The sequence below is a fragment of the Acinonyx jubatus genome, chromosome A2 (genome assembly GCF_027475565.1).
Source record: "Acinonyx jubatus isolate Ajub_Pintada_27869175 chromosome A2, VMU_Ajub_asm_v1.0, whole genome shotgun sequence".
Taxonomy (NCBI): Eukaryota; Metazoa; Chordata; class Mammalia; order Carnivora; family Felidae; genus Acinonyx; species Acinonyx jubatus.
The window spans coordinates 151,074,302-151,101,146 of record NC_069383.1 but is presented as its reverse complement, the minus strand read 5'-3'; the positions used below and the strand labels follow the sequence as shown (position 1 = coordinate 151,101,146).

Below are 26,845 nucleotides of genomic sequence, written 5' to 3'. Positions count from 1 at the left end.
CACAGTGGCCGTTCCCTGCCCAGAGCAGGGGACGTCCAGAAGTCTTGTTGCTGACGGCACCCACTCCAGAAGCAGGTGGCGGGGTGGGGTGGGGGGTGCTACTCCAGAGCAGGTGAGAGGTGGGGGAGGGGAGGAAGCGAGCCCAGGTCGGGAGGAGGGGGTCGGGGCGCACGCGTACCTGCAGTGGTGGGCTCGGTCAGGCTTAATGCTGCAGCATTTGGGACACTTGTACACCACCTGCCCGGGCTTCAGCTGTAAACTTTCGATGAATTCTTTAGTGGCGTTTCCTTTGGGCACCGCGCCCTGTGAGAAAGAGGAAAGGGGTCAGGGCTGGGCCAGGGATTCCATCGGTTCTGACGCCCCGTAGTGGAGATGGTCACCTGGAAGCAGCAGCTAAACACACACACACACACACACACACACACACACACACACACACACACACACTCACTCACACGGACAGGACAGTATCATCCCAACAACACGTGGACTCTGTTCAGAATCACGCCAACACCGATGGATACTTATGGACAATGAGTTTTCCTATGGAAAAGTAAATGATTTTCCCCAGTAGACAGGCTGTTCCTAATGATCTTTCTGCTTTCATCTCAGTGACGTGGTTTTCACTGAATCTGTTCTTTCCTATGTAAATACTACAGTTAGGATTTGACTCGCCCATTCCCGTTTGGTCTACATTAAAATTTCCCAGTAACACCTTGGGCCTTTGCGAAGTTTTACTAACGGGCTTCACACCCCACAGCTCAGTTTTTCCAGATCAAGGTCTGCAGCTCTGAATGTCACTGGCTACTGTTTAAACTAGAATCGTTTTATTTTATTCTCTTACCAATACTATTGTTAGGAAGCACTGGTAATCTACATTTGGTTCTTGTGAATCCAAAGCAACTGTGAACCATGGCCTTCGGATCTCTGACTTGCTTTCTGACCCGACGTGCCCTCCCAGTTTGCCATCCCATCCTTTCGTACGCTCGTGAGTGCTCTGCATTTTGTTCTAGCTGTGAACACCTCCCGTGGAGCCAACAGCAGACCCAAAGTGCCACCAGCGTCTACTGGGGCCCGTGTGCCTGTCCAAGCAGAAGGAAAGCGGGCGGTGTCCAGGCCTACGCAGGGTCTCAATGACCAGTCTTCGCCAGGGGCCTACTCGGTGCTCAGCCTGTGCTCCAGTGCTCACTGCTATGGATTCAGGTATCAAACAAGGTCTCTGTCCCAGTAGGCCCTTGGTCTCTTGGAGGCTAATGATGCTAGAAGACAGTTGTGTTGAGAGAGCACAGAGGAATAGGTACCAACTAGCCAGGGAACCAGAGAGGTTTCAAGAGATGAGGTTTGTTTTTTTTTTAAGTTTACTTTTGAGAGAGAGAGAGAGAGAGAGAGAGCGAGAACACGAGTGGGGGAGGGGCAGAGAGAGAGGCAGACACAGAATCCGAAGCAGGCTCCAGGCTCTGAGCTGTCAGCACAGAACCTGACACAGGGCTCGAACCCACGAACTGTGAAATCATGACCTGAGCCGAAGTTGGATGCTTAACGGACTGTGCCACCCAGACGCCTCTCAAGAGGTGAGGCTTAAGGGTGGTCCTAAGACATGCCAGGTAGTCCTGAGGGAGGAGAGGGATTCTGGCCAGAGGAGGGGCATAGGTAAAGACAAAAAGGTGAGAGTGAGCCCGGCCCGTCTGGGGGCTGGTGAGAAAATCGGCACGGTGGAATCCAGGGTAGGCAGAGGGGAGGCTGGACGGACGGGCAGGGGGCCAGCTTGAGAGAGAGTGCTCAGCACAGGGCACAACAAGGGACCGAATGTGCCTCCCAAATTCCTAACCCTCAGTGTGTGCTATTGGGAGGTGGGGCCTCGGGGAGGTGGTCAGGTCACTAGGGTGGAGCCCTTGTGCCTGGCCCTTAGCGCCCTTATAGTGACTGCTGAGAGCTCCCTCACCCCTTCTGCCATGTGAGGACACAGCGAGAAGATGGCCGTCTGCGAACCAGGAAGTGGGCCCTCCCCCAGAGGCTGAATCTGCCAGCACCGTGATCTTGGACTTCCCAGCCTAAACAGCTGCGAGAACTATAACTTTCTCTTGTTTATAAGCCAGCCCGTCTCTGGTAGTTTGTTACAACAGCCCAAACGGACCGAGGCAGGTAGCCTGTGTTCTTGGCCAGGTGTTGGACGCAACACTGCGCCTGTAACAACCTCCGGATGCCTCGACTCTAATGCGGGGTTACCACACAAAACTGTCAGGGTGCGTGGACACCCGCATTTTTACAAAGCGCTCAGCAGGGCTGAGAATTACTATGCTAGACCAGGAGCTCCATGACGGGTCTACCTCATTCAGCACCAGAGCCTCTAGCTTGGAAAAGGTCTATCAGTTTTAGCACGGGGTGAAAGGAGCAATGAAAGCAAGCAGGACAAGAAAGAAGGGGGCTCAGGGTGCCAGCCTGGGGGGCTCCAGCAGCGTGGCCCAGCTCCCTATCAGGAACCGGGCCTGACACTGGGTCGAGTCATGGCTCTGGGATGGGACTGCTCCACACCCCCCACCTAAGGTCTAGGTGACAGGAGGCCGTGCTCATCAGTGGGCGCCCACGGGACACCACCATCAGGGAAGTTGACACAACATCTGACCACAGAACTGGGGGCCACGCCCAAGTCCCGAAGGGGCCCGGGTGAGGGGCATTGTGGTCGGCTAGGGTGGGTAGGTGGGTAGGTGGGGATTTCAGGACTGACGGACTGTAACAGGCCAAGCGAGGGGTTCCTGGGTTAGAGGGGAGGAAGACGGGGTGTCAGCACCTTTCCCACAAAGGAGAAATTCTGGGATAGGAAGACCCACTGAAGAAGCAGTACAGACCAGGGAGCTGGCATTTTGTCTTTTGCTACAAAAATGACTCACGGGGACAAAGACCTAGCTATGGAAACTGCAAAGACAAATCAAGTACCGACCCTCTCCTGAAAGTCTACGCCACACTGAGCATTGTGGGAAAGTGCACGGAAGTGATGGGGGCCTGGGTCCCAAACAGCTGCTGGGGCGGATGCCCAGATGCCCAGACACAGCAAGGAGGCTGAGCACCCGGCCAAAGCCACGGCCACTGGTGCATCAGGAGCTAGGGGAGGCGGGAAGGCCGGGAGGATCCTGGTGGACGTAGCAGGACAGGGGCACCTGGGGACGGAGGCAGTCCAAGCAGTGGCCAGAGGTGGCCTGTCCAGAGGATGACGGATAGAGCAGAAGCACCAGAGCCAGAGGGCACGCGCAGGGGTGTCTCCCAGGCAGCGGAGGAAAAAACTCAGGACCACAGTTCAATTATGGGAAGACTTGCAAGTTATCTCAAAGAGGGCCTCGGGTGCCTCTCTGGGGTCTCCAGCCAGCATGCGCCCTCTCCTCATATGGCTCTTTGCTGGCGCGCCGCCCCCCCACAACTTTCCCCTGCTAACCATTCCGTCACCAGCTCTTTCTCTGCTCTCCTGTCTCGTTAAGGACCCGCTTACACTCGAGATGGGCAGCATGTGGCCGACATGTCACTAGGAACGGTGCTGTGCTTCCCCACTGGTCTGCCTGAGGCCGATGGGGCAACAGACAAGTACGAGCCCAGAAAAGCCAAAGGCATGCTCATCCACATGAATGCTCTTCTCATTGGTGGAGGCTCAGGACTTTGAGTGGGACAGAGATGAGGTCCTGAGAAGAAACTTCTAGAAATGTGGATCCTGATACACAGGCACAATGGGCACCAAGATGCTGAAAACTACATGTGATTCAGAGTAACAGTCACCTCCGTGGTGGTGGGGAGGCTGGGAGAGGAAAAGTGGGGGTGGGGGGGGAAACAAAGAGGTTAAACCGCCTTTGTAATGTTTTATGTATGAGGCTGGGGGCGTGGAGATATCATATTATCATATCATTGTATTATCCTTCATGCCCTTTCAACTGTGTCATATGTTTCATTACAATTTTTTTTTTAAAAAGTAGGAAAAAACCCCACCTAGTCTGCAAAACGTCGTCAGATGCCAGAAAAGCCTATGATAGAAATTTTAAAAGCAGGGGCGCTGGGTGGCTCAGTCGGTTGGGCGTCCGACTTTGGCTCAGGTCATGATCTCACGGTTCGTGAGTTTGAGGCCCATGTCAGGCCCTATGCTGACAGCTCAGAGCCTGGAGCCTACTTCAGATTCTCTGCCCCTCTCCCTGCCCCTTCCCCACTGGGCTCTGTCTCTCTCTCTCAAAAATGAATAAAAACATTAAAAAAAAAAAAAGAAACTTTAAAAGCAAACAAACTTTGATAGGTGAGGACTCTGTGATATGTATGATGCCATTTAGGACGTCCTTCTTGACATTAAATATGCTATAAAAGTGTACAGCTATTAGCATGGAGAACATCTATGACAGATAGCTAAAGGCACACATAGACTTCCAAAGAGTATATGGCATATAAGACATTCCAGAACAGATCTGATACCCAGTTGACACTTGAATAATGCAGGGCTGAGGGGTCCGTGCAGCCAAAAATCCACATATAGCTTGTGACTCACCTGAAACTTAAACTGCTAATAGCCTCCTGTTGACCAGAATAGCAAAAACGTGAGTAGTCAACTCACACATATATTGTACATTATTTGTATCCTACACTATATAGTAGGATATATATATTACTATATATAGTAATATAATATACTACTATATACTAGTAGTATATAGTACTATATAGTACTATATATAAATAAAGCTAGAGGAAAGAAAATGTTAAGAAAATCATAAGGAAGAGAAAACACATTTCCAGTACTGGACTGTTCTTATCAAAAATTCGTATGTAAGTGGACCCGTGCAGTTCATACCACATTGTTCAAGGGTCAGCTGTGTATATATACATATATATATATATATATATATATATATATATATATATATATATGTATAGACATATATATATATATAGACAAAGACATGTGCCAAATTATTAATGGATATCTCACATAGATCACAGGTTATTTGCATTTTCTTGACCATATTTCTTAAATGTTCTAATAGGAACATGTGGTTTTTGCAATTAGAAAGAAACTCTAAAAATACAGGCAAGGGGCGCCTGGGTGGCTCAGTCGGGTAAGTGTCCAACTTCGGCTCAGGTACGATCTCATGGTTAGCGAGTTTGAGCCCCAAGTCGGGTTCTCTTATCTCAGCACAGAGCCTGCTTCGGATCATCTGTCTCCCTCTCTCTCTGCCCCTCCCCTGCTCTCTTTCTCTCTCTCTCAAAAATAAACACTAAAATTTTTTTTTAAAAAAATACAAGCATAAAAATATACCTCAGGAAGGAACTACCCAAAGTAGGAATATGCCCAACTTAACTGAATTTTATATTCAAAACGCTATGACCATCTCATCTTGAGCTATCTGAGGCCCTGCCCTGAGGCACTAGGGTCTGGAAGTCTTTACAAGGGCAGAGCTGGACCCCGACCACCCATATGACTGGACTTTGAAAGAGGATCCAGAAGGAGCGTGCCTGGGTAGCTTCAGTCAGTTAAAGCGTCCGACTCTTGGTTTTGGCTCAGGTCACGATCTTGCGGCTTTGTGGGTTCAAACCCCTGCGTCAGGCTCTGTACTGACAGCTTGGAGCCTGCTTGAGATTCTCTCTCTCTCCCCACCTCTCTCTGCCCCTCTCCCACTTATGCTGTCTCTCTCTCTCTCAAAATAAATAAACAAACTTAAAAAAATGTTCTTAACCCTTTGAAAAAATAAAAAAATAAAAGGGGATTGGGAAGGGCTCTGGCCCAGGCAGAGAGGGCCCCACAAAAGCCCAGAAGGCCACATTAATACTCTTTAATGCAAAAGGTCATTGAGTCTGGGCAACCGTGTGAACTTGTATGAATCCTGAAGGCACAAAACCACAACTGGATGTCACTCCTCATGCACAAAGGAAAAGCCCTAAGGAACACCGTCTGCCCAAGGAGATAAATCAATGGGGCAGAGATTTCCTAAATGAAGGCTCAGGTCGCTATTTTCCCCCCACATCCAGTTTTTAAGGTCCCAGAATTTGCTGTAAACCTCAGGAGGCCCCACGTAAAGGCCTACAAGAGGAAAACCCTAAACTGCAAAGGGCAATCGGAACTCTCTTCTGGTATTCTCATTATTGCCTGCTATTCCAGACCAGGGCACATCATGTAACAGCGCGGCCTTTTTATTTTTTTTAATTTTTATTTATTTATTTTAACGTTTATTAATTTTTGACAGAGAGAGACAGAGAGACAGAGAGCGAGTAGGGGAGGGGCAGAGAGACAGGGGGACACAGAATCCGAAGCTGGCTCCGGGCTCCCAGCCGTCAGCACAGAGCCCGACGCGGGGCTCGAACTCACGAACTGTGAGATCATGACCTGAGCTCACAGTCAGATGCTCAACTGCCACCCACGTGCCCCACAGTTCAGCTTTTTTTAAAAGCCTGTCCCCTCCAGCAGGACTCTCTTTACATAAATCCCCTAGAAGGCTCATTCCCTTCCAGGCAAGACCCCATCTGCCCAGCAAGTCCATCCTTCAGACCCAGAGGCCAGCTGGGCCAGTCCCTGAGACAGAGGATCCTGTGACACAGGTGCTTTCCTGCCTTTGCCTCCAACGTCTTTTCCTTTCTTCCCTTCCCTTCCCCTTTCCTTTCTTCCTTCCTTCTTTCCTTCCTTCCTTCCTTCCTTCCTTCCTTCCTTCCTTCCTTCCTCCCTCCCTCCCTCCCTCCCTCCCTCCCTCCTTCCCTCCCTTTCCTTCCTTCCTTCCTTCCTTCCTTCCTTCCTTCCTTCCTTCCTTCCTTCCTTCCTTCCTTCCTTCCTTAATATTCTCTTCTGTGCTTATCTCCACAGACTTCAGAACTTCCTGTGATTAGTTCATGGTAAGGAATTTCGTTCTGTACCATTCTGGACAGACGGCAGGGAGTCGGTAGGTATGCTGAGACATTTCTGCCAATGTTGTGACGCCTGCGTTACTGAGAACCGCCCCCCCCCCCCCCCCCGTCCTTACGCATCTCACAGGGCTGTCTTGAGGCTCCCAGGCTACTGCAGCCTGGCAGACCACAATGTACCGATGTCCCCCCCTCATTTCCACAGTAATACTTCTTCATGATTAAAAAAAAATAGACGAGAAAATTAAAAGGGAAAAACCCACCCTTTGATTGTATTGCCCAGAGATCTGTATAATCAACATTTGGGAGCATATCCTTCCAGTCTTTTCTCTGTGCACACGGCAAGCTAAAAACACTAAAGAATTTATAGGCCCATGATACTCAGACGTTCCTCAAATATATGTTTGGTCCCGTAGTGGAATCCGTTTAAATCTGGGGCAGGGAGGTGTGATACGATTCTGTCAATCATTCCCCTTAGGGGCTAGCCCAAACTTCCAGTACCTTCCTCAACCCCCACCTACTTCCTTTTCTATTTCAGAGAAAACTGAGGCAGCTGGGATCAACCACCAGCTTGGAGGGTGAGGGTCCCGGCTAATCCTGGCCCTCAGGGGCCCCAGACTTGTAGCTCAAAGCTTCTCCCTCATGTTGTGCGCACACTCCGGGCCCTCCCACCCCTCACAGCTAAGCTTGTTGAGGTCGTGTGCACTTCTGTCTCTACTATCTCTCCCTGACTCTGGTTCACGGCTCTCTGGTGCCTGTCGTCTTCACACCAGGAACACCTGTCACCAGGTCACTGAGCAACTCCCTGCGGCCAAACCCAAAGGTCGGTTCTAGGCCCTCAACTCCCTTGGATCTCCTGTGACCACCAGTCCCTCCTTCTGTCACTCTCTCCTGAGGCTGCTCTGCTCCCTCTGGGTGTCCCCCTGCCTCTTGCTCTCCCTTGGGCTGTTACCCATGCTGGACCCCGGTGTTCCTCAGGGATCCCCCACCAGCCCCGTCCCCTGCTCATTCTGCACCCCGCCCCCTGCTGACAGTCCTCCCCCATCACACCCAGTGGTGATGCCCAATCGTGGGCTCCAACTCAGGCCTCTTTTCGAGCTGCAGACATCTCCACCTGGTTGTTCAAGAGACATTAAAACCGAGGAAAACCAACCCCCCAGATTCAACATGCTACAACTGAATCCATTCCTTTCGCTCCAAACCGCCCCTCCCATTCTTACTTCCCTGGTCCGTGGCGCCTCTATCTACCCTCGCTTATCCCTTACCCCTCCTACTCCACCAGGTTACTCCTGTCCCAAACCGTGCCTCGAATCCCATATCCTCCCCTCCAAGCCGCTGTCACGGCCTTTGTTCCGGCCCATCCTCACGCGCCCCAGATGTTAGAGCCACCTCCCACCCCGGCCTATTCTCCTATTTCCCAGAGTAAACTTTCTAAAATGGGAATCTGCTCATACTATTCTCCCTGCCTGGACACCTTCACAGGCTTCGCAGAGCCTTCCCCCGGCCCAGAGTCCGAGCTCCCGGTCAGAGCTCGAGCAGGGCCACCACAACGCAGCCTCAGACCACTGACCCAGGGTCTCCCCCTGTCCCTGCCCCAGCAGTCCCCCGGCTGTGGACCACCTGCGGCTTCCCAAAGGCACCATGCTCTCCGAGACTTTCACCTTGTACCCCCAGGGACTCACATCAGCACCTCTGCCCCGCCTGTTCGCCTCTTGTACCGGAACCAAAACCCACTCAGGGATCACCTCCTCTGCCTTCCTCCTCGTGGCCCCAGGCCACACCCAAGAGAGAAGCCATCACTTGGCTTTTGTGCTGTTCCAGCCTGTATTTATTGGTCTCAACACCAATCGTTTAAGTACACCCTGATCTCTCCTCCACAGCTATAAATTCCTGGAGGATAGAGACAATGTCTTTCAACTTGCAGCCCCGGTGAATTGCCCAGGGCCTGCCACGGAGCGTGTATTCAACAAACCAAGCTGAATGATAATGATGATACAACAGACATTTATGGAGTGCTCTATGCCAGACACCGTTCCACGTGCTTTACTGTATTTTGTCAGTTAATTCCGCCAATAAACCTGTGAGGCAGAAACTGTTATTACCCATTTTACAGATGAGATAACTAAAGCAAAGAAATGAAGCAACTTCCCAAGGTCACATGGCTAACAGATGGCAGAACCAGGATTCAGACCCAGGCAATCCAAGTCTAGAGCCCTCACCTCCATCAGAAGACAACGTATGTATTTATCGGACATTGCTGTTAAGAGCCCTGAAGAGGCTTTTTCAAACTGCCCTGATGCCATAATATTATTCTGCCAACAACTGTATCAGCATGTTACCATTAAGACTGAAACAGGCCTGTATCAGGGCACCTGGGTGGCTCAGGTGGTTAAGGGTCAAACTCTTTGATTTATGCTCAGGTCATGATCTCACGGTTCGTGAGATCGAGCCCTGCATCAGGCTCTACACTGACAGCAAGGAACCTGCTTGGGATTCTCCCTCTCTCTCTCTCTGTCTCTCTGCCTTCCCCCTGTGCATGTGCACGTGTGTGCATATGTTTTCTCTCTCTCAAAAACTGAAGCAGGCCCGTTTCAGTAAGTATCTAGGACAACATAATGGCGTAAAAAGGACATGATGAAAAGTAATAGAGGGGTGACTGGGGGGCTTCGTCAGTTAAGTGGCCGCCTCTTGATTTCAGCTCAAGTCATGATCTTGTGGTTCATGAGATCAAGCACCGAGGTGGGCTCTGTGCCGAGAGCATGGAGCCTACTTGGAATTCTCTCTCTCTCTCTCTCTCTCTCTCTCTCTGCCCCTCCCCATTTGTGCTCTCTCTTTCAAAATAAATAAATAAACATTAAAAAAAAAAAGCAACAAGAAACTTCCAAAGAAATACCAACAAATCTAAGGCCTCAATATCCTCATGTATTTGAAGCAACAAGGATGAAACTTGCCTAAAGTGTTGCAGGGGCCCTGGGATGGAGATGTGAGCACACCTGCTGTCCAGGCAGAAACTCTCTCTCCATCAGCTCTGCCAGGAACATGGTGACCAGCCTCAGGCCTGTGTCACAGGCCACCTGTCTCCTTCACAGAAAGGTGGAGGTAGGTAATCCCTAAATGGGTCACTTGCTTCTCTCTGGGGCCTGAAAGATTTTTCAGGGGGTGTTTCTAAGTTGCTCCGTGACAGCTATGAGATGTTGCCTGGCATGAGGGAGGATGTAGCAGCCAGCTCGAATTAGCCCCTGATCTGGCAAGTCCCCTGACCTGGGGAATGGGTCAGTACCTCCACCCTCACCCGGCATGCTGGTGGGAGGGCCCAGTGCTATTCCTTCTCTGTTTCTGTGGGCCTGCCACCATGCCGTCGTGCTGCTGGTCCCAGTAAATACATCAAACCTCGGATGGCCAGTAACTTTTTCAGCGAGCGTTCCGCAAGATGAGCAAACATTTTTAATAAATTTTAACTTGATAAATGAGCGATGTCTTGCAATATGAGTGGTATGTGATGCTGAACGTCGCATGATCACAACTGAGCCAACAGTTCTTGAAACTCGCTTCCATATGCGAGTGCTTTGGATTACAAGCATGTTCCCGGAATGAATTATGCTAGCACACAAGGTTTTACTGTACTTGCTAACTGACTCCACACGCAACATGCGATCGATAATGTCACCGAGAGAGGCTCCAGGAGGGGACACACGAACTGCACAATGGAGTGAGTCCTGATATCCATGGATGGGTTTCGGCAGCTGGAACCAAAATCAGTGGCCTGCAGTGGTCTGGGACAGTCACGCGAGGTCTGTCTACAGCAAGGTGTTCACAAGACGGGATTCAAAGGGAGGGAGAGGCAGCGGCAGACAGACTGATGAATTTTCTTTTCCTTAACAATGTAGTTAAATTGATTTATAGGCCTCCTTTGTCAAATCTCAGATTTGAGATAATTAAAAAAACTTTTTTTTAGGGGCGCCTGGGTGGCTCAGTCAGTTGAGTGTCTGACTTCGGCTCAGGTCATGATCTCGCGGTCCGTGAGTTCGAGCCCCGCGTCGGGCTCTGTGCTGACAGCTCATGAGCCTGGAGCCTGCTTTGGATTCTGTGTCTCCCTCCCTCTCTGCCCCTTCCCCGCTCATGCTCTGTCTCTCTCTGTGTCAAAAATAAACATTAAAAAAAATTAAAATCAAATAAATTTTTTTTAATGTTTATTTATTTTTGAGGGGAGAGGGGCAGAGAGGGAAGGAGACAGGGGATCCCAAGCAGGCTCTGTGCTGATAGCAGAGAACCCAATGACGAGCGGCTTGAACTCATGAATTGCGAGATTATGACCTGACCTGAAGTCAGATGCTTAACCGACTGAGCCACCCAGGGACCCCTCAGATTTGAGATGGTTTATAATGAGGTAAGTAAACGATTAGTTAGTAAATGACCAAAGGGTTTACACAATTATTGCGAGATTATGAAGCGCTTAGCTTTGAGCTTCCTGGCAGCCAGGACAGAAAGAGACAAGCTACGCCTTCCAGCTTTAAGCAGCTTCCGGGAGACAGAGATTGTCCCAGATCTAAATGTTAAGAGGAATCCCTCGGGATTCCTGAAGAAGCTCACAGGATGAGGCACTGAAATGGATTTGCAAAGGGAAAGGAAGAAGTGATGAAATTGGAGGGTGGGGTGGGGCGGGGAGGGAGACTAGCACCAAGATAAGAGGTTCTGAGTCCAGGCACTCAGAGCCTCTCTGGACCTCTTAAGTGTTTCAGGAACACAAAAAGCTCCTGGATGACATCACATCCTCTTAGAGCGAGCAAGGAGAGGGCACCAGATACCAAACACCGATCTGACTTGTGCTCTGCCCACACCCTGTGACCTCTAGGCCAGCGCCCTTGCCAAGTGAGGCCCCTTTGGCCTCTTTCTCTCTCCTTCCAGGCCTGTCCTTTTTACCCCATTTCCCATGGGAACCTCACCTCCAAGGTGGCCATTCACACCTTTGTGCGCCATTTCCCTCTTCCCTTTTCTGCTCAAGCTCTACATGGACCCATTTCCTACTGTGTTGGAGGAAATGATTGCTAAATGGTCCAGAAAGCTGGGGGTGGTTGCAACTGTTCAACTGCAATTGTTACAACTGCAGGAAGAATTTCAAAGCTGGAAGCGGTCTGTTAACTGTTTGCGGAAGACTGTGAGAGACTTTTTGTCTTTAATTATAACCCGGCAATACTAACAAAGCCAAATGGGAAACAATGTATACGTTGTTAGATGTTGTTTATAACCTTTGCATATAGGTTCTCCTGCAGGACCGTATACAACACGAATTCCTGAGATACAAAACATTATAATCCTGTTAGGGAACTCCTTAGACCCCTCAGTGACACCTTTCTAAAAACAGACTCCCCCTGCAGTGTTAGCAAGGAGCCCTGGGTTGATCTGTTTTCAGTGTGAGATCTAGGCTCCCAACTCGGCCCCAGGGCCTCCCACTCTCTCTGTACACACCGGGTTTTGCATAACATGTCATGTGCTGGGAGGAGAAAGGCAGGTGAGATGGGGCATGTATTTAGGACACGTTTGAGTTGCTTCATTTTGGGGCCCAGTTTTCTTTGGGGCCACTAGCGAAACACCCGAATGAGCAGCAGACTGGTGTTTGGGGAGTAGTCTTTGGTTCTCATTCATCTGGGATCGGCAGCCATGAGAACCATTCGCTCCTGCATCCAAGTGCAAGGGGCTAGACCGGGGAGATCCCTGGAGAGGCCACGCAAGTCAATACGGGGTGAAAGGACACAGGCGTGAATGCCAGGGCAGAAGCCTTCCAGCTGCCCTCCTCCTGACATCCAGTTCCCTGACTCACATGCCTTCTAGACACCAATGACCTCAACCCTGCTGTTTGATCCTGACCCTCCACCTGGCTACCTACTGCTTACCTGGCATCTCTGCTTATGTGTAATACACAGTTGGCCAGAACAGAAGCTTTGATTTCTCTCCAAAATCTGTTCTTCTAGATGTTCCCATTTACTCAATGGCACCAATACTCCCCTAGAGCTGCTCAGGCGAAGGCTCTGGACAGCACACTGTCCAGTCCCTTTCCATTCGGTCAATCAACCCCTCTGCACAGAGCTTCTCAGACCTAGCTGAACACAAGGGACACCTGGGAGCTTTAAAGCACCCCAACACCCAGGGCTCTGCCCCAAACCAATCAGAGCAGAATCTCTGGGGGTGGGGCCCGGGCACCGGTACTCTTTCAAAGCTCCCTAAAGTAGTCCAATGTGTAGCCAGGTTTGAGAATCAGTGGCTTAAAAGATACTCCAAATCTAATAGCTTCTGCCCAGATTCACAGCTCCCATTTTGGTCTGAGCCACTACCCCGTCCTGTGTGGGCCACTGCAATCCCGGTGATCTTCCCGGGTCTCTGCCCCACCTCCATCACAAGCACAAGGCACTGTCGTTTTAAAAATCAGGTTATGCCGGGGCGCCTAGGTGGCTCAGTCAGTTAACTGTCCAACTTCGACTCAGGTCATGATCTCGTAGTTCATGGGTTTGAGCCCCGCATTGGGCTCTGTGCTGACAGCCCGGAGCCCGCTTCGGATTCTGTGTCTCCCTCTCTCTCTCTCTGCCCCTCCCCTGCTCGTACTCTGTCTCTTTCCCTGTCTCTCAAAATTAAATAAACATTAAAAAAAAAAATCAGGTTACATCATGCCTCTCTGATGGCTTCCTGCTGCATTTAGGGTAAAGACCAAAGCTTTCGTGAGGCCCTCAGGGTCCTGCCCAATCTGGCTTCCATCCGCCTCTTCTGGCTCCTCTTGCCCCGACTCACCATGCTTTGGTCACCCAGGTCTTAGTCCTGTTCCTCAAACACCCCAAGCACGTACCCACCTCTGGGCCTTTGCACCTGCTCTCTCCTCTTCCCGGAAGGCTCTGCCCTCAAAGCTTCGTTTGCCTGACTCACAGCTTCGTGGTCTCAGTCAGGTGGCACTGCTCTGAGGTCTTCTCAGACTCCCTTCAGGTAAAGAAGGCCCCCTGCGCCGCAGAAAAGTCACTGCCACATCACCTCGGTCACACCCTTCGATTGTCTCTAAAACACTCATCGATGTTTGAAATTCCCTCGTTCTCCTATGTCTTCACTGCCTGACCCCTGTGCCGGGACGCGAGCTTCAGGCGGGCAGGGGCGTCTGGTCTGACTTGCTCACAGCTGTGTCCATTGCTCAAAAAGGACCTTTCACAGAGGAGGCACTCAATGCACATGCATTGGGATTGGATCCCATCCCGCGGTGCCCCCAGGGCTCTTCCTCACCACTGCCAGAGTGATCCCTGTAAAATGACACCTACATCTTGCCACTTTTTTTTTTTTTTAATGTGCATTTATTTTTGAGAGAGAGACGGAGACACAGAATCTGAAGCAGGCTCCGGGCTGTCAGCACAGAGCCCGATGCGGGGCTCGAACTCACAACCATGAGATCGTGACCTGGGCTGAAGTCCGACGCTTAACTGACTAAGCCACCCAGGCACCCTGCCACTCTTTTATTTAAAATCCTCAGGGGCTCTAGACTGCCCCTCGTCACCCAACTGCTTTGGCACTCCGCCCACACCGCCAGCCCAAACCTATCGCCCTCCCAAGTTCCCACCATCGCAAACAGCTCCTGGGGGCCTCGAGGAGCCACATGCCTGCATTCCTGTCTTCGTCCATGTTACTCTGCCTGGCACACCATCAGTGTCCTCCCTCCCTACCGCCTGTCACCTCCCCCGACAGCATACACAGCGCTCACAAGACCTGGCTTGGGTGTGACCCGAGCAGCCAACGCCGCCTAGACTGGTGAACGTCCCCGCCCTTGCTCTTCCACGGCAACTGGCGCTTTCCCCCGCCACAGCCTCAGTCGCACAGGGCTGGCCTCACCCGTCTTCTCTAGACAGAGGGCACCCCGATCATAACCGGGCGCAGGCTTCCCCTCAATTATAAACCGTTCTCCTTACGTCGCTTTGCTTTTCCAAGAGACCTACTTTAGTACCTGCTTTTGCCAACCGAAACAAATCTGAAGAGGGTGTCTTGCTCTTACAAAACGGCAACTGCTTCTTCGCTTTATGTGATTCTAGCTTATGAAAGGTTTCCCGGGAACTCTCTACTCTCAGATAGCAGGGGAAATCTGAACTTGGTTTCCTTCAGGCGCCGACTGTCTGGTGACCCCGCAGATGGTCCTGCGCGAGAAGAGGTGCTATCTGGACGCGGAACTGAGCTGCGAAAGCTGCTCTCCCCGGCGGATGGGGTAACACCCACCACCTGAACCCGCAGGAAACAGAGCCCTCTGAGAAGGGAACCAGCCCGGGACCCAGGGTCTCTAGTGTGCTTTCCCCGGGGCTCACAGAAACAAAGTCTGTGTCTTCCCTTTCCTAATTTAAACACACTCGTCCTACGCACTCAAACAACAAAGCCACAGGAGGTCTTTATCAAATCACGCGCTCTCCTTTCCCTACACAAGATAATGAAGGGGAGCAGAGGATTTAATGCCAGGGTACACGACATTCAATGGCCACTTGCACAGCTGGTATATTTCGCTAAGTCCTCAGGCAGAACACCACCGCTTTCCCCACAGATATTCACCAAGAGGCACTTGCTGCGGCCTGAAACAGGCTTGTCCAGCTTTTCAGGAAAAGGCGAGCCTCGCCCAAACAAAGTGAAGGCCATTTCCGTGCAGGTTCCTGGAATTGGGTATGGCTTTAATTTCGAGAGCACCTAGCTGCAGTCCTGTCTTCACCGGGAAGCCCCGGCCTGACCAAACTCCCCCCGGCCCCCGAGCATGCTTGCCACTCTGATGACCGGCCCCCAGTCGCCATGCTTATCGGGCTGAGCCTTTCTAACTAGAGGCTGGATTTCACCTGGACCGGAGCTCACCCAGAGCAGCCTCCATTAACGTCTACATCAGTATACGGACAGAATCATTCGACCAAGACGGATACGCTGTGGCACAGATGGCGTCCTCCGGGGGCCCTGAGTCCACTTCCCCACCCCAGCCCTGGCCCTCCTGATCTCCACACGCCCAAGGTCCAGGGGAAGGAGCATGCAGGCTGCGGCCATGCCAGGACCAGAGAAGCAGAGTGTGGGCTGGTCAAAACAAGCCCAGACATACTCACGGGGTCCGTCAGCATGGCCCGGCAGTGGGAAGCCAGGGCCAAGAAGGCCAGCAGGTTGAACACGATTCCGTTGATGACGCTGTACACATAGTCTCGGGATGGAATCAGCATGACAAAGAGGACCACAAACTCCGCGTAAAGGACCAGAAACCAGGTGACAATGGCACAGGCAATGCCACAGCCGTCGCGGATAAACCACATGGTTCCCACAGGACCGGGGTGGGGAGGTGGGACACACTTCTCCGGCTGGAGGTATTCTGGCTTCCGCTCAATGTCTCGGAAGTGGTGGGTGGGGATAAGCATCATAAGCTATTCTGTCCATACTGGCATCTGGAAGAGAAGAAAGAACCCAGAAATTTGGTGTTGTCTTGTTATCAAGGAGACCTGACAAAATTATCTTTCCAAAGTGAGCCATGAGTGTTGATGTGCGAACTTCCTGCAGGAAAGCCGCCTAAACCTTCTGTTCATTTAAAATGTGAGTTCTTGGGGCGCCTGGGTGGCTCAGTCGGTTGAGCGTCCGACTTTGGCTCGGGTCACGATCTCGCGGTCCGTGAGTTCGAGCCCCGCGTCGGGCTCTGGGCTGATGGCTCAGAGCCTGGAGCCTACTTCCGATTCTGTGTCTCCCTCTCTCTCTGCCCCTCCCCCGTTCATGCTCTGTCTCTCTCTGTCTCAAAAATAAATAAATGTTAAAAAAAAAAAAAATTTAAAATGTGAGTTCTTGGGGCTCCTGGATGGCTCAGTTGACTGAGCGTCCAACTTCGGCTCAGCTCACGATCTCGCGATTCGTGAGTTCCAGCCCCGCGTCAGGCTCTGTGCTGACGGCTCAGAACCCGGAGCCTGCTTCGGATTCTATGTCTCTCTCTCCTCTGTCCCTCCCCCACTTTCTCTCTCTCTCTAAAAAGTAGATAAACATTAAAAAAATAATAAATAATTAATTAAATAAATAAAATGTGAGTTCTTGGGGCACCTGGCCGCTAGAGCATGTGACTCCTGATCTTGGGGTTGTGAGTCTGGGCCCCACACTGGGCACTGAGTTTCCTTTAAAAAAAAAAAAAAAAAAGTGAGTTCTCAGCTCTCTTCCCTATTTCTGAGAGTTAACTTAGCCTTTGCAAAATAGGGCCACCTTGCCCAAAGCCTTCGCATGACAGATAATGAAAAGGGAGCCTTTGAAGGGCAAATGCCTCACCCAAGGTCAGCCAGACCAACAGCTACACACAGGACGCCAGCTCAGAAGTGGGACTAGAATGTGGGTCTCTTCATTTGTTAGGGGTCTGCTGGGAAGACAGTGTCTCAACAGATTATATTCCACTTGTGACTTCAAAGGCAAGATGGGGCACAGAGTGCCAAGCACTCTGGGAAAACTCTTCAGTGTTAGCACTGCTGTCTCTACACCAAGGACAAACCCAGAGACTGATGTTGAGGCTGTCTGCGGTTAACAGGGATGAGCAGAACGAGAGTACCTGCTTCCCCAGAACCAGGCTTAAGCTGCAACCATTAAGTTGCAGTCTAACTTACGGGGGGGGGGGGGGGGGGGGGGGAGGGGGCACCTGGGTGGCTTAGTCAGTTGAGCATCTGACTTCAGCTCAGGTCATGATCTCATGGTTCGTGGGTTCAAGCCCCACATGGGGCTCTGTGCTAATAATAGCTTGGAGCTTGGAGCCTGCTTCAGATTCTGCGTCTCCCTCTCTCTCTGCCCCTCCCCCGCTCGTTCTCTCTCTCTCTCAAAAATGAATAAACATTAAAAATTTAAAAAAAAGACATGCTAACTTACTACTACATTAGCTGATGGTAAAGGCAAAACCTAGATAGGGAAGGTTCTCGAAACAAACCAGGCTTTTTAATCCTAGGGCCAAAATGGTTGATTTTCCAGGAATAAGAGACTCCCTTAGCTCTGCCCTCCTCTTGGGTGACGGGGTCAAGTGGAGAATGTTGGACAATGAGTCCAACAATGTGTCCGCACCGCCTGGCTGTGGGGCTCCATGAGCCTTGGTCGCCTCACCTGCCTCCTCATCCCAGCCTCCTCGTCAAAGGGCTGGTGTGAGGGCCGATGGAGCAGGAGGTGCCCGTGATGAATCTGTGGCCTGGAATAGCCCTCACACACCACGCACGTATTGTCTCTAGGAAAGACGTCCATTCCTTCCTAAACAAGCACTGAGCAACACGCCCCTTTTTCCTAACGGCTGCAGCTCGCGTCTCTGGAGACAGCAATGAAATAGCTAAGGATCGATAATGAAGTCTATCTGTCCACGGCACGCGCCACAAAACATAGCAAGTACAGATTTCCCTCCTCCGATTCTTTATCGTACACGTGGCGGCCTGTTGCATCACCAGATGGGTTTCTCAGTCAGACACTGTGCCGGCGGGGGGCTGACCCTGATGGCGGGGCCGCGGAGAAGCCGCCGTAGCACAGTCCGCAGCACAGCAAAGGACATCTTGGTCCTCTGAGAACGCTACTCCCTTCGTAGCAGAGGAAATCGTTCAAAAGCAGCACTGGCGACGTGGGTTTTTCTGAAGACCGTGGCTCTAAAGGGCAAGTGCAAACTTTCAATGGTTGTGTCGGCTTTTCCTCACCCTTTGCCTTCTGCCTCCGCTGCCTGCTTCCCCCACAGAGAAAGAGCATCTGGACTGAATACGCTACCATCATGACGAGTACGGATGTGTCTAGAAAGCTGAGAGGGGACAGCAGTAACTACTACTCAAAATGACAGACGTTCTGGAGTCAAACGTTGCACAGACTAATAATGAAAGAACAAGGCCAGGGCCTCCCCTCCCAGCACGGCGGCGAATTGGTGCCCGAAAGGCAGCTAAACGTGTAGTGTGTACTTGTCCAAAGCAACATCGACTCAACAAATACTCAAGAGGGACTATCACATGCTGGGTACCCTATGCTGGGAGCTGAGGAAAGAGAAGTCGCAACACACAGGGAATGACCGTCCCAAGTATGAGTAAGAGCAGCAGTTCCCAAAAGGCCACCAACCAGAATCTTCTAACAAAGCAAGCCAGTGCTGTCCACAAGACAATGGCAATCAGTGTTGCCGGTGACAACTCAAAGGCGTTAAAGATGCAAGCATACCTTCTGAAGCACCACATGGAAGGACAGCAGGAGCTCGTAGACTGGGATGTCTAGGACTCGACCTGGGCCCAGCAAATTCTAAAATTCCAAGCTCCGCTCGACCCAAAGCCAACAGGTGGAAGGCTGAAATCCCATGAAATCCCACAGCGATTCGAAAGCTGATCAAAGCTCCCCATTTTGACAATGCCCATGTTATTCCCTTGGTTTTTCCTGCTGCCGTACAGATTTGTGGGTACTCAGGCTCTAAACCAATAAAGTTGTATTGAACCACAGCCATGCCATTTGGACACATACTATGTCTGCTTTTGCCTTGCGTTGGCACCGCTGAGCAGCTGTGAGGGAGGCTGGCTGACCGGCAAGCCTGGAGTATTTACTCTCTAGCTCTGTGCAGAAGTTTGCTGACCTACGGTTTCAGGCCGTTGTTAGCCACCCACTGAGCAGCTCAGTGTGACACTGGTGGTCGGTCACAACTCGCCCCACCCCTCCAACGTCTGTGGCAGCATAACCTCCTGTCCTCTGCAGCCTGAGCGTCAGCTCACTTGTGTGCTCCATCAAACTCTTCGATGATCAGAAAGGCGTGTGTGTGTTTTTTAAATGTTTATCTATTTTTGGGGTGCCTGGGTGGCTCAGTCGGTCAAGCGTCGGACGTCAGCTCAGGTCACGATCTCGCGGTCCGTGAGTTCTCCGTGAGTTCGAGCCCCGTGTCGGGCTCTGGGCTGATGGCTCAGAGCCTGGAGCCTGCTTCCGATTCTGTGTCTCCCTCTCTCTCTGCCCCTCCCCGGTTCATGCTCTGTCTCTCTCTGTCTCAAAAATAAATAAACGTTTAAAAAAATAAATAAATGTTTATCCATTTTTGAGAGAGAGAGGGAGACACAGAACCGGAAGCAGGCTCCACACTCTGAGCTGTCAGCAGAGCCCGACGCGGGGCTCAAACTCATGAACTGGGAGATCGTGACCCGAGCTGAAGTCGGACGCTTAACCGACTGAGCCACCCAGGCGCCCCAAGGTGTGAATTTTTGAAATGCACGATCACTGCAAATAAACTTTAGAACGATGCTCCTGTTCAGATATTTCCAGGGATGAAATTATGCTCACAGTATATTTGGACTAGTTGACCGTATCCTGTCCTCTGACAGTTACTCATTCTTGACCACACAAATGGCAACGTGAGTAAACTGGGGTGATGTTTCGTATGTGTGATTGTGCTGAGGAATAGGCCTTTCCGCAGAAGTAAATTTCCCGGTAACCACGTTTTAACCATTAGGGTGGTTAAGATAGAAACGAAAAATAAAAAATGCAAGTAAGATAAGGACAAAAAAAAGCTACCGACAGCTGTCCCTGTCTTAAGTACAATAACCGTCCATTTCTCTGGAGTGACTTAAGGTCATCACCCAGAGCATCAATTACTGGAGTGTGTTAGGTAATGATGTCCTCAGGGGTTACAGAGATTCACTGCGGGCTCTCGGCCTCACACCAGCTGGCCTGTTCAGACTACTATAATTTTAATTCCAACGTTTCCTTTGCATGGTTGTCTTCCTGTTCCATTGCTGGCTACTGTCATTTCTGTGTCTACAGTGGTTCCCGACAAATTGTCCATTTATGATCACTGACGGGCCGAAGGCTGAAAAACAAATGCAACTAAACCACGATTAGATCTCTTTGTAACAGAAGGGTACTCCTTTTAGGTAATAGGACTTTAGGAAGGTGCTATGTTCTCCCACCAAACAGTTCCTGTGGGCTGGATGTCTTTTCATTAGCCCAGGGCCTGGCACATAGTGGCCACTTACTGTGCGTGTCATTACACGAATGCTGGAGTAAAATGCCTTGAGTAAAAGGCCCACCTCTGGAGGCCCCGTGTGCCTTACTTTCAGGGGCATGGCCATATTCTAGATGGTGGAGGGTGCAGCAAGTAGGACTATGAAGTAGGTGGAGGGCCATAACTGGAATGTTCCATCCTTAAACAATGCGGGACCAGATGTGTATAGAGGAGCTCTGTTGTCCTGTTGCCCCTCGTTGGTGAGGGACAGTCTGCGATCTGGGAAAGCACTCGGCCAAGGGCACACCAGGCAGAGCTAGACACACCAAGTGTTGGGCTGAAGTTCACACTCTAACCCACACTTTAGAGTCTCAAAATACCCTGCTCGAAACCAATCAAGGCATACTGTTATAAAAAGTGCACCTAACCCCCAGGCCCCTTAAGAGCAATGCAGTAGTGTGCCAGTAAGGATTTGTTCCTTCAATTAGCCAACTGAGAATCTGAGAAACACGGGAGAAAACTCACCTGGAGCAAACTGCACACCTTCCCTTCACTCTACCTCTGAAGACAACACTCGAAAAGCCAAACACTGACCTCTTTTGCTTTTCTAGTTTGAATTGGGGAAACTCTAATCCTTGGGGGTGAGAAGTGGCTCTTTGCCCATAACCTACTCCCCATGTGAGAGTCCTTGCTTGCAAGGGTTGGGCAGAACTGTTTGCTCGGGCCTCTGGGGCGCGCACGAAGTGTTTGCTCAGGCCTCTGGGGCGCACATGCAAGGAGGCTGGTGGGGGGGAGGCTTCAATCCTGCCTGCCAGCTCATGCCCTCGGAGGGGCAGCCTCCTCCATTCTCCCTCTCCACCCCTTTCATCTCATTCCTTTGCCCTGTTTACCCTCTTGACTCTGTCTTCAATTCAATTTGTTTCAATTCAGAAAAATATTCATGGAGCAGCCACTATATGTAAGGAACTATGCAGGGGGTTCCCACACAAGGGATGGTGAGGGCAATAATGTGTGTGTGCTGCCCTGTTCGGGCCCTGCCATTCTTCTCTCCCAGCTCCCATCTGCTAAGACCAGTCTTATTTGCTCTGTTCTATTAACCTGCAGGTCCCATTTCGTTTAGCATTGGAGCCTGGTATCTCATGAGTTTATGCTCAAATCAATATTTCTTGAGTGAATAGATACAGAAACTGCACAGACCCACCCCACAATGATCCTAACACGCAGGTTTCTAATGAACAGCACAATGGAGAGGCAAACAGCACCACCCCAAAGCAAACAAAGCCCAGAAGTGAGATAAATAGGCTTTCTCGCGGCCAGGACATCTAAAGGGAGGGGCTCTGAGCAGGCCACGGAGCCAGGTGAAGTGTTCTGCCCAAAGGCAGGGGGAGTGGTGATGCAGCCCGGGGGAGCCGGATGTCCAGGGTGCTGTGTGTGAGTGTGCACACACCTGGGCTGTGTTGGGCACAGGGGGTGGGGGTGTTAGGTGGAAATGAAGCTTTAAAGGCAGGGCTGGGGTGCCTGGGTGGCTCAGTCGGTTAAGCGTCTGGCTTTGGCTCAGGGCATGATCTCGCGGTCCGTGAGTTCGAGCCCCGCGTCGGGCTCTGTGCTGACAGCTGAGCTTGGAGCCTGCTTCGGATTCTGTGTCTCCCTCTCTCTCTGACCCTCCCCTGTTCACGCTCTGTCTCTCTGTGTCTCAAAAATGAATAAACGTTAAAAAAAGTTTTTTTTTTAAAGGCAGGGTTATGTTCTGTAGGCTGTTTTACAAGGCCTTGAGCTTCATGATGAGTTGGGACTTCACCCTGGGGGTACTGGTGAGGCACCCCAGTCTCTGAGAAAGCTCTGAGGATGGTATTCACGCTATTAGTAAGGCCACTTGGGCACTGCTGACAGGCAAGAAAGATGAGAGGGTTCAGAGTCCACCAGAGGCCAAAGAGCCCAGAGAGGCACTCAGGCAACAGGTGAGAGTTCCAGCTGGGTGGAAGGAGGTTTTCTGTTCCTCTTCCATGTTGGTTCTGAAGAAAGACTGAAAACAGTGATCATTTTGCAATTTTAATTATAGTAATTGTGTTGTGTTTTTTTGGCCAAGGGTTCTGTAGCATTAAAAAGAGTTGGCTTGTCCACACGTAATTCAGGCCCGAAGTAATTATTCTTCCGCCTGGCAGAGGAGTGCAGCGAGGCCCAGAAAGGCAGAGGGACTAAGCCCTGGGGGTAAGGAGGTCCGAGGTGGATTCACAGAAGCAGAGGACTTCTGAGGCTCCCTAGAGCTAAAGATCCACGCGAGAAGGAAGATGCACTGGCCGAATGACCATCTGAGCTCTGTCGGGGGCAGTGTGGGGTAAATCTAAGGAAATCCTCTAGCCTTCCTTCTTAGACGTTCAGAAACAAAAAGCAAGAAATGACTGAAATTAGCGTTAATTCCCTGAAACAAAAACAAAAACACACGCCACTGCATCTGGTCCAGAGAACTACCTCCAGATCCATCAATAACTCACGTGCTTCATTATCCCTGACCACAAGTGTGCCCTTCCACTCACACAGACAGGCAGACACAAATGTGGTTAGTGAAACGCAGCCCGGGGCCCTACAAGCCCCAGGGACTGGGGTGTGGCGTTGGCTTTGCGGGATGCCACTTATGACTCAGTTCCCGTGCTGCCCATCCACAGCGGAGCCACACCAAAGGGGTTTGAGAGGCTGATGCTAAGGCCAAGTTCACAGGCCCCATCTCCCTGTGGCCCATCGGCAGGTTGACCATCAGCGATGGGAAGAGTCCGGATCTAGTGCCTGGACTTAATCATCGTTTGTTGAAGGAGGAGCAAATCCTTATAAATCCATCACCTGCCCTAAGACAACTGACCCAAAGCCCAGGCTTTATGCGCCAGGATCAAAGCCATGACATCCAAGTTCTGTGATGGATGCATCAGAGTCCCCAAACTCAACTGTTCTCAATCCAACAAGGATCCCAGGGACGGCAGATCCTCTCAGATTGCCAACTTCACCGGCTTTCATGACATAAGATCCTATACTGAAGAGTCATGGATCAGCGGAGCTAGATCTAAAATCCTTAGAAGCATCTCGAAGTACTTTGTGAATTTTACTTTCCTGAGACACCACACCCACTCACGTTCTCACATCCACGCATGCAGTCACCCACAGCATAGAAGAAGGTTTTGGGACTGTACAGATTTAAAGCAGCATAAACAAACCCAACCATTATGGCTTGTATGAAATATCTGTCTGCAGTCTGGCTTCATCAGCTCCAATCAGGTGCAATCTTTTTCCCTTGACATAGAGAAAAGGATCATCCAAATACTCAAAAAAACAATTTTTTTTTTTTTTTAAGGATTAAGCTTTCTGGATCCCTACAAGTGGGAACTATATAGTTGAAACTCAATTTCATCCCCTCTTGAGCAGATGTCATGAACATAGCAAGGTAGTAGAAACCCTTAACTAGAAGGCTTTTAGCTTAGGTCAAAATTTGTTTCAGGTGAATAGTTAACATGTTAATAAATCTAGTATTATGCTGAATTGCCGTTGGGGGGGGCTTGTCTTGTATCCTCTTGAACTTGCCCTAAATGTTGCACTCTCAACTAAACTAACTTTTACTGCAGTTAAATAACTCTGTCTACCCCTACAATCCCTTAAAAGGCCCCCTGGAAGAAAGTAGCATCTTTTCTGATATTTCTACCATTTTTCTCAATTCATCTTAATGTTAAGAAATTCATCTTAACGGGTATATCAATAACCTTCCTGGTTTAAATTCCACTGTCTCAAGAATATGGTGTCTGCCTCTTTTAGAATTTCTCACATTTCCGAGTGACAGACTTAAAAGCGTTCAAAAGCCAGCCCTACAATTTCAAAGATGAATAAATGATCTATATCCTAGAAGCTTTAGAAAGGAACCTGAAGCAAAGTAAAAGACGAATTAATCGGAGCTACAATTCTCTTAATTTGTGCTAGGATCTAAAAGGGTTGCAAATTTTATACCCATTTTTTATCATTTATTTTTCCTTCAAAGATTTTATTTTTAAGTAAGCCCTAAACCCAGTGTGGGGCTCAAACTTACAACCCTGAGATAAAAAGTCGCAAGCTCTACCGACTGAGGCAGCCAGGAGTCCCAATTTTATGCCCATTTTTAGACGGTTCTCAGAAAAACAAAGAATGAGCCACGAATCACTGTGTGTTTGATACATTTCATTAAAAACAAAACCAAAAACAAAATGAGTCACTAAACTTTTCTTTCCCCAAAAGGCAAGGGTGTGGTTCAAAGGTTCAAAGGGTGGTTCATCTGTATCACAAGCTGCCAGCCAAGGAGGGTGTCCAGGCAGGGAAAACACCTGGCCTGTTCTAGGTCTACACGATTTCCTCCCTCCGTGGAGGGTCTGTCACGCTCTGCCCACCTCTTGTCTTCTGACATACTCAACCTTCAACAAAACACTTAAAGAAAACAAAACAAAACGGTAAAACATCACATCCCCAAGCCAAATCCTATCGACATTAAAGTTTACGGAGAAAATCAGGTAGTGGTCAGTAAGCTAAATTTGCCTTCTTGCCTCATAACTGGCCTTTCTTTCCTTCCTTCCTTCCTTCCTTCCTTCCTTCCTTCCTTCCTTCCTTCCTTCCTTCCTTCCTTCCTTATCAATTTATGATGAAAGGACAAGTAGGGGAGGTGCAAAGAGAGAGGGAGACAGAGGATCCAAGTGGGCTCTGTGTTCACAGCAGCGAGCCTGATGCGGGGCTTGAACTCACAAACCGTGAGATCGTGACCTGAGCCGAAGTCCGTGCTTGACTGACTGAGCCACCCAGGTACCCCTGGCCACACCTTCTTTTAAAACCCACTTGTGTGCACACGCAGACTTCTAACAGTAGGCCTTCGTTTCAGAACAGAGTCTGGGATTTGGACAGCTCATGGGGGCTAACACTCCTTCCACTAGTTCACCACCTCGTGACTTTCTAGATCTATTAAAGAAACACGTACCCGCATATAGGATGCCGTAACATGGGGCACAAACGTTGGGGATCAGTAGGAACTACACTCGTTTGGGTAACACATTCTACGTTCTCCTTTTCTAGGTATGCTTCGTGATATGTGATGACAATGTGGAAAATTCACGAGACTTTAAACAAGACCATGCTTAAGATTAACTGATTAAAAAATAAAAATCAGGGGCGCCTGGGTGGCTCAGTCAGTTAAGCGTCCGACTTCAGCTCAGGTCAGGATCTCGTGGTTCGTGCGTTCCAGCCCCGCGTCGGGCTCTGGGCTGACAGCTCAGAGCCTGGAGCCTGCTTCGGATTCTGTGTCTTCCTCTCTCTCTGCCCCTCCCCTGCTCGTGTTCTCTGTCTCTCTCTCTCTCTCTCTCAAAAATAAACATTAAAACAAATTTTTTAAATAAAATAATAAAATAAATAAATAAATAAATATCACTGTCTGGGCCAGAATTTTAGAGCTGGAAGGAACCTTAAAGACCATCTATTCGATTTTGGTCAAACTCCTCATGTTCCATAGATGAGGAAATGGAAGCCCATTTGAGATTTTGTCAAAAATATAAGTTTTAGACAAAACATGCAGTGCTGTCTTCAGGCATGCACCAACATGAACTAAATGCCTATGAGGAGGGAGGACATAGATAAACCATTTCATTAAAAATTTTTTTAACACACAGCTTTTCAGAAAGAGACTGTAGGAATTACCTGACCTCTTCCAAACTCTGGTTCAGCCTGTTTTTTGGGGGGTGGGTGAGAAGAAGAGAGAAAGAAAAAGAGAGAGAAAGAGAAAGAGAATCCCAAGCAGGCTCCACACTGTCAGCACAGAGCCCAAAACAGGGCTTGAACCCACGAATCGTGGGCTCAAATCAAGAGTTAGACGCTCAACTGACTAAGGCACCGAGGTGCTCCGTGGTCCAGCCCACTCAATAGATGGGTAAAGAAATGAAGCTCTACAGGCACCTGGGTGGCTCAGTCGGTTGAGCGTCTGACTTTGGCTCAGGTCGTGATCTCACCGTTCGTGGGTTCGAGCCCCGCATCAGGCTCTGTGCTGACCGCTTGCTCAGAGCCTGGAGCCTGCTTCAGATTCTG

General features: G+C 50.1%; 1 protein-coding gene across 5 annotated transcripts in view; it reads right to left on the bottom strand.

Annotated features, from left to right (window-relative positions):
* ZDHHC3 (zinc finger DHHC-type palmitoyltransferase 3) overlaps positions 1-26,845 on the bottom strand; it is a 59,908-nt gene that overhangs the window by 25,041 nt on the left and 8,022 nt on the right. For all 5 annotated transcript variants that reach the window (XM_027038507.2, XM_027038508.2, XM_053219552.1 and 2 more), the window contains exons 2-3: positions 15,945-16,274; positions 179-303 (exon numbers count right to left, since the gene is read on the bottom strand). In XM_027038507.2, the coding sequence (XP_026894308.1) occupies positions 179-303; positions 15,945-16,250 (431 nt within the window). In that variant the 5' untranslated portion in view covers positions 16,251-16,274. The remainder of the gene's footprint in view (positions 1-178; positions 304-15,944; positions 16,275-26,845) is intronic.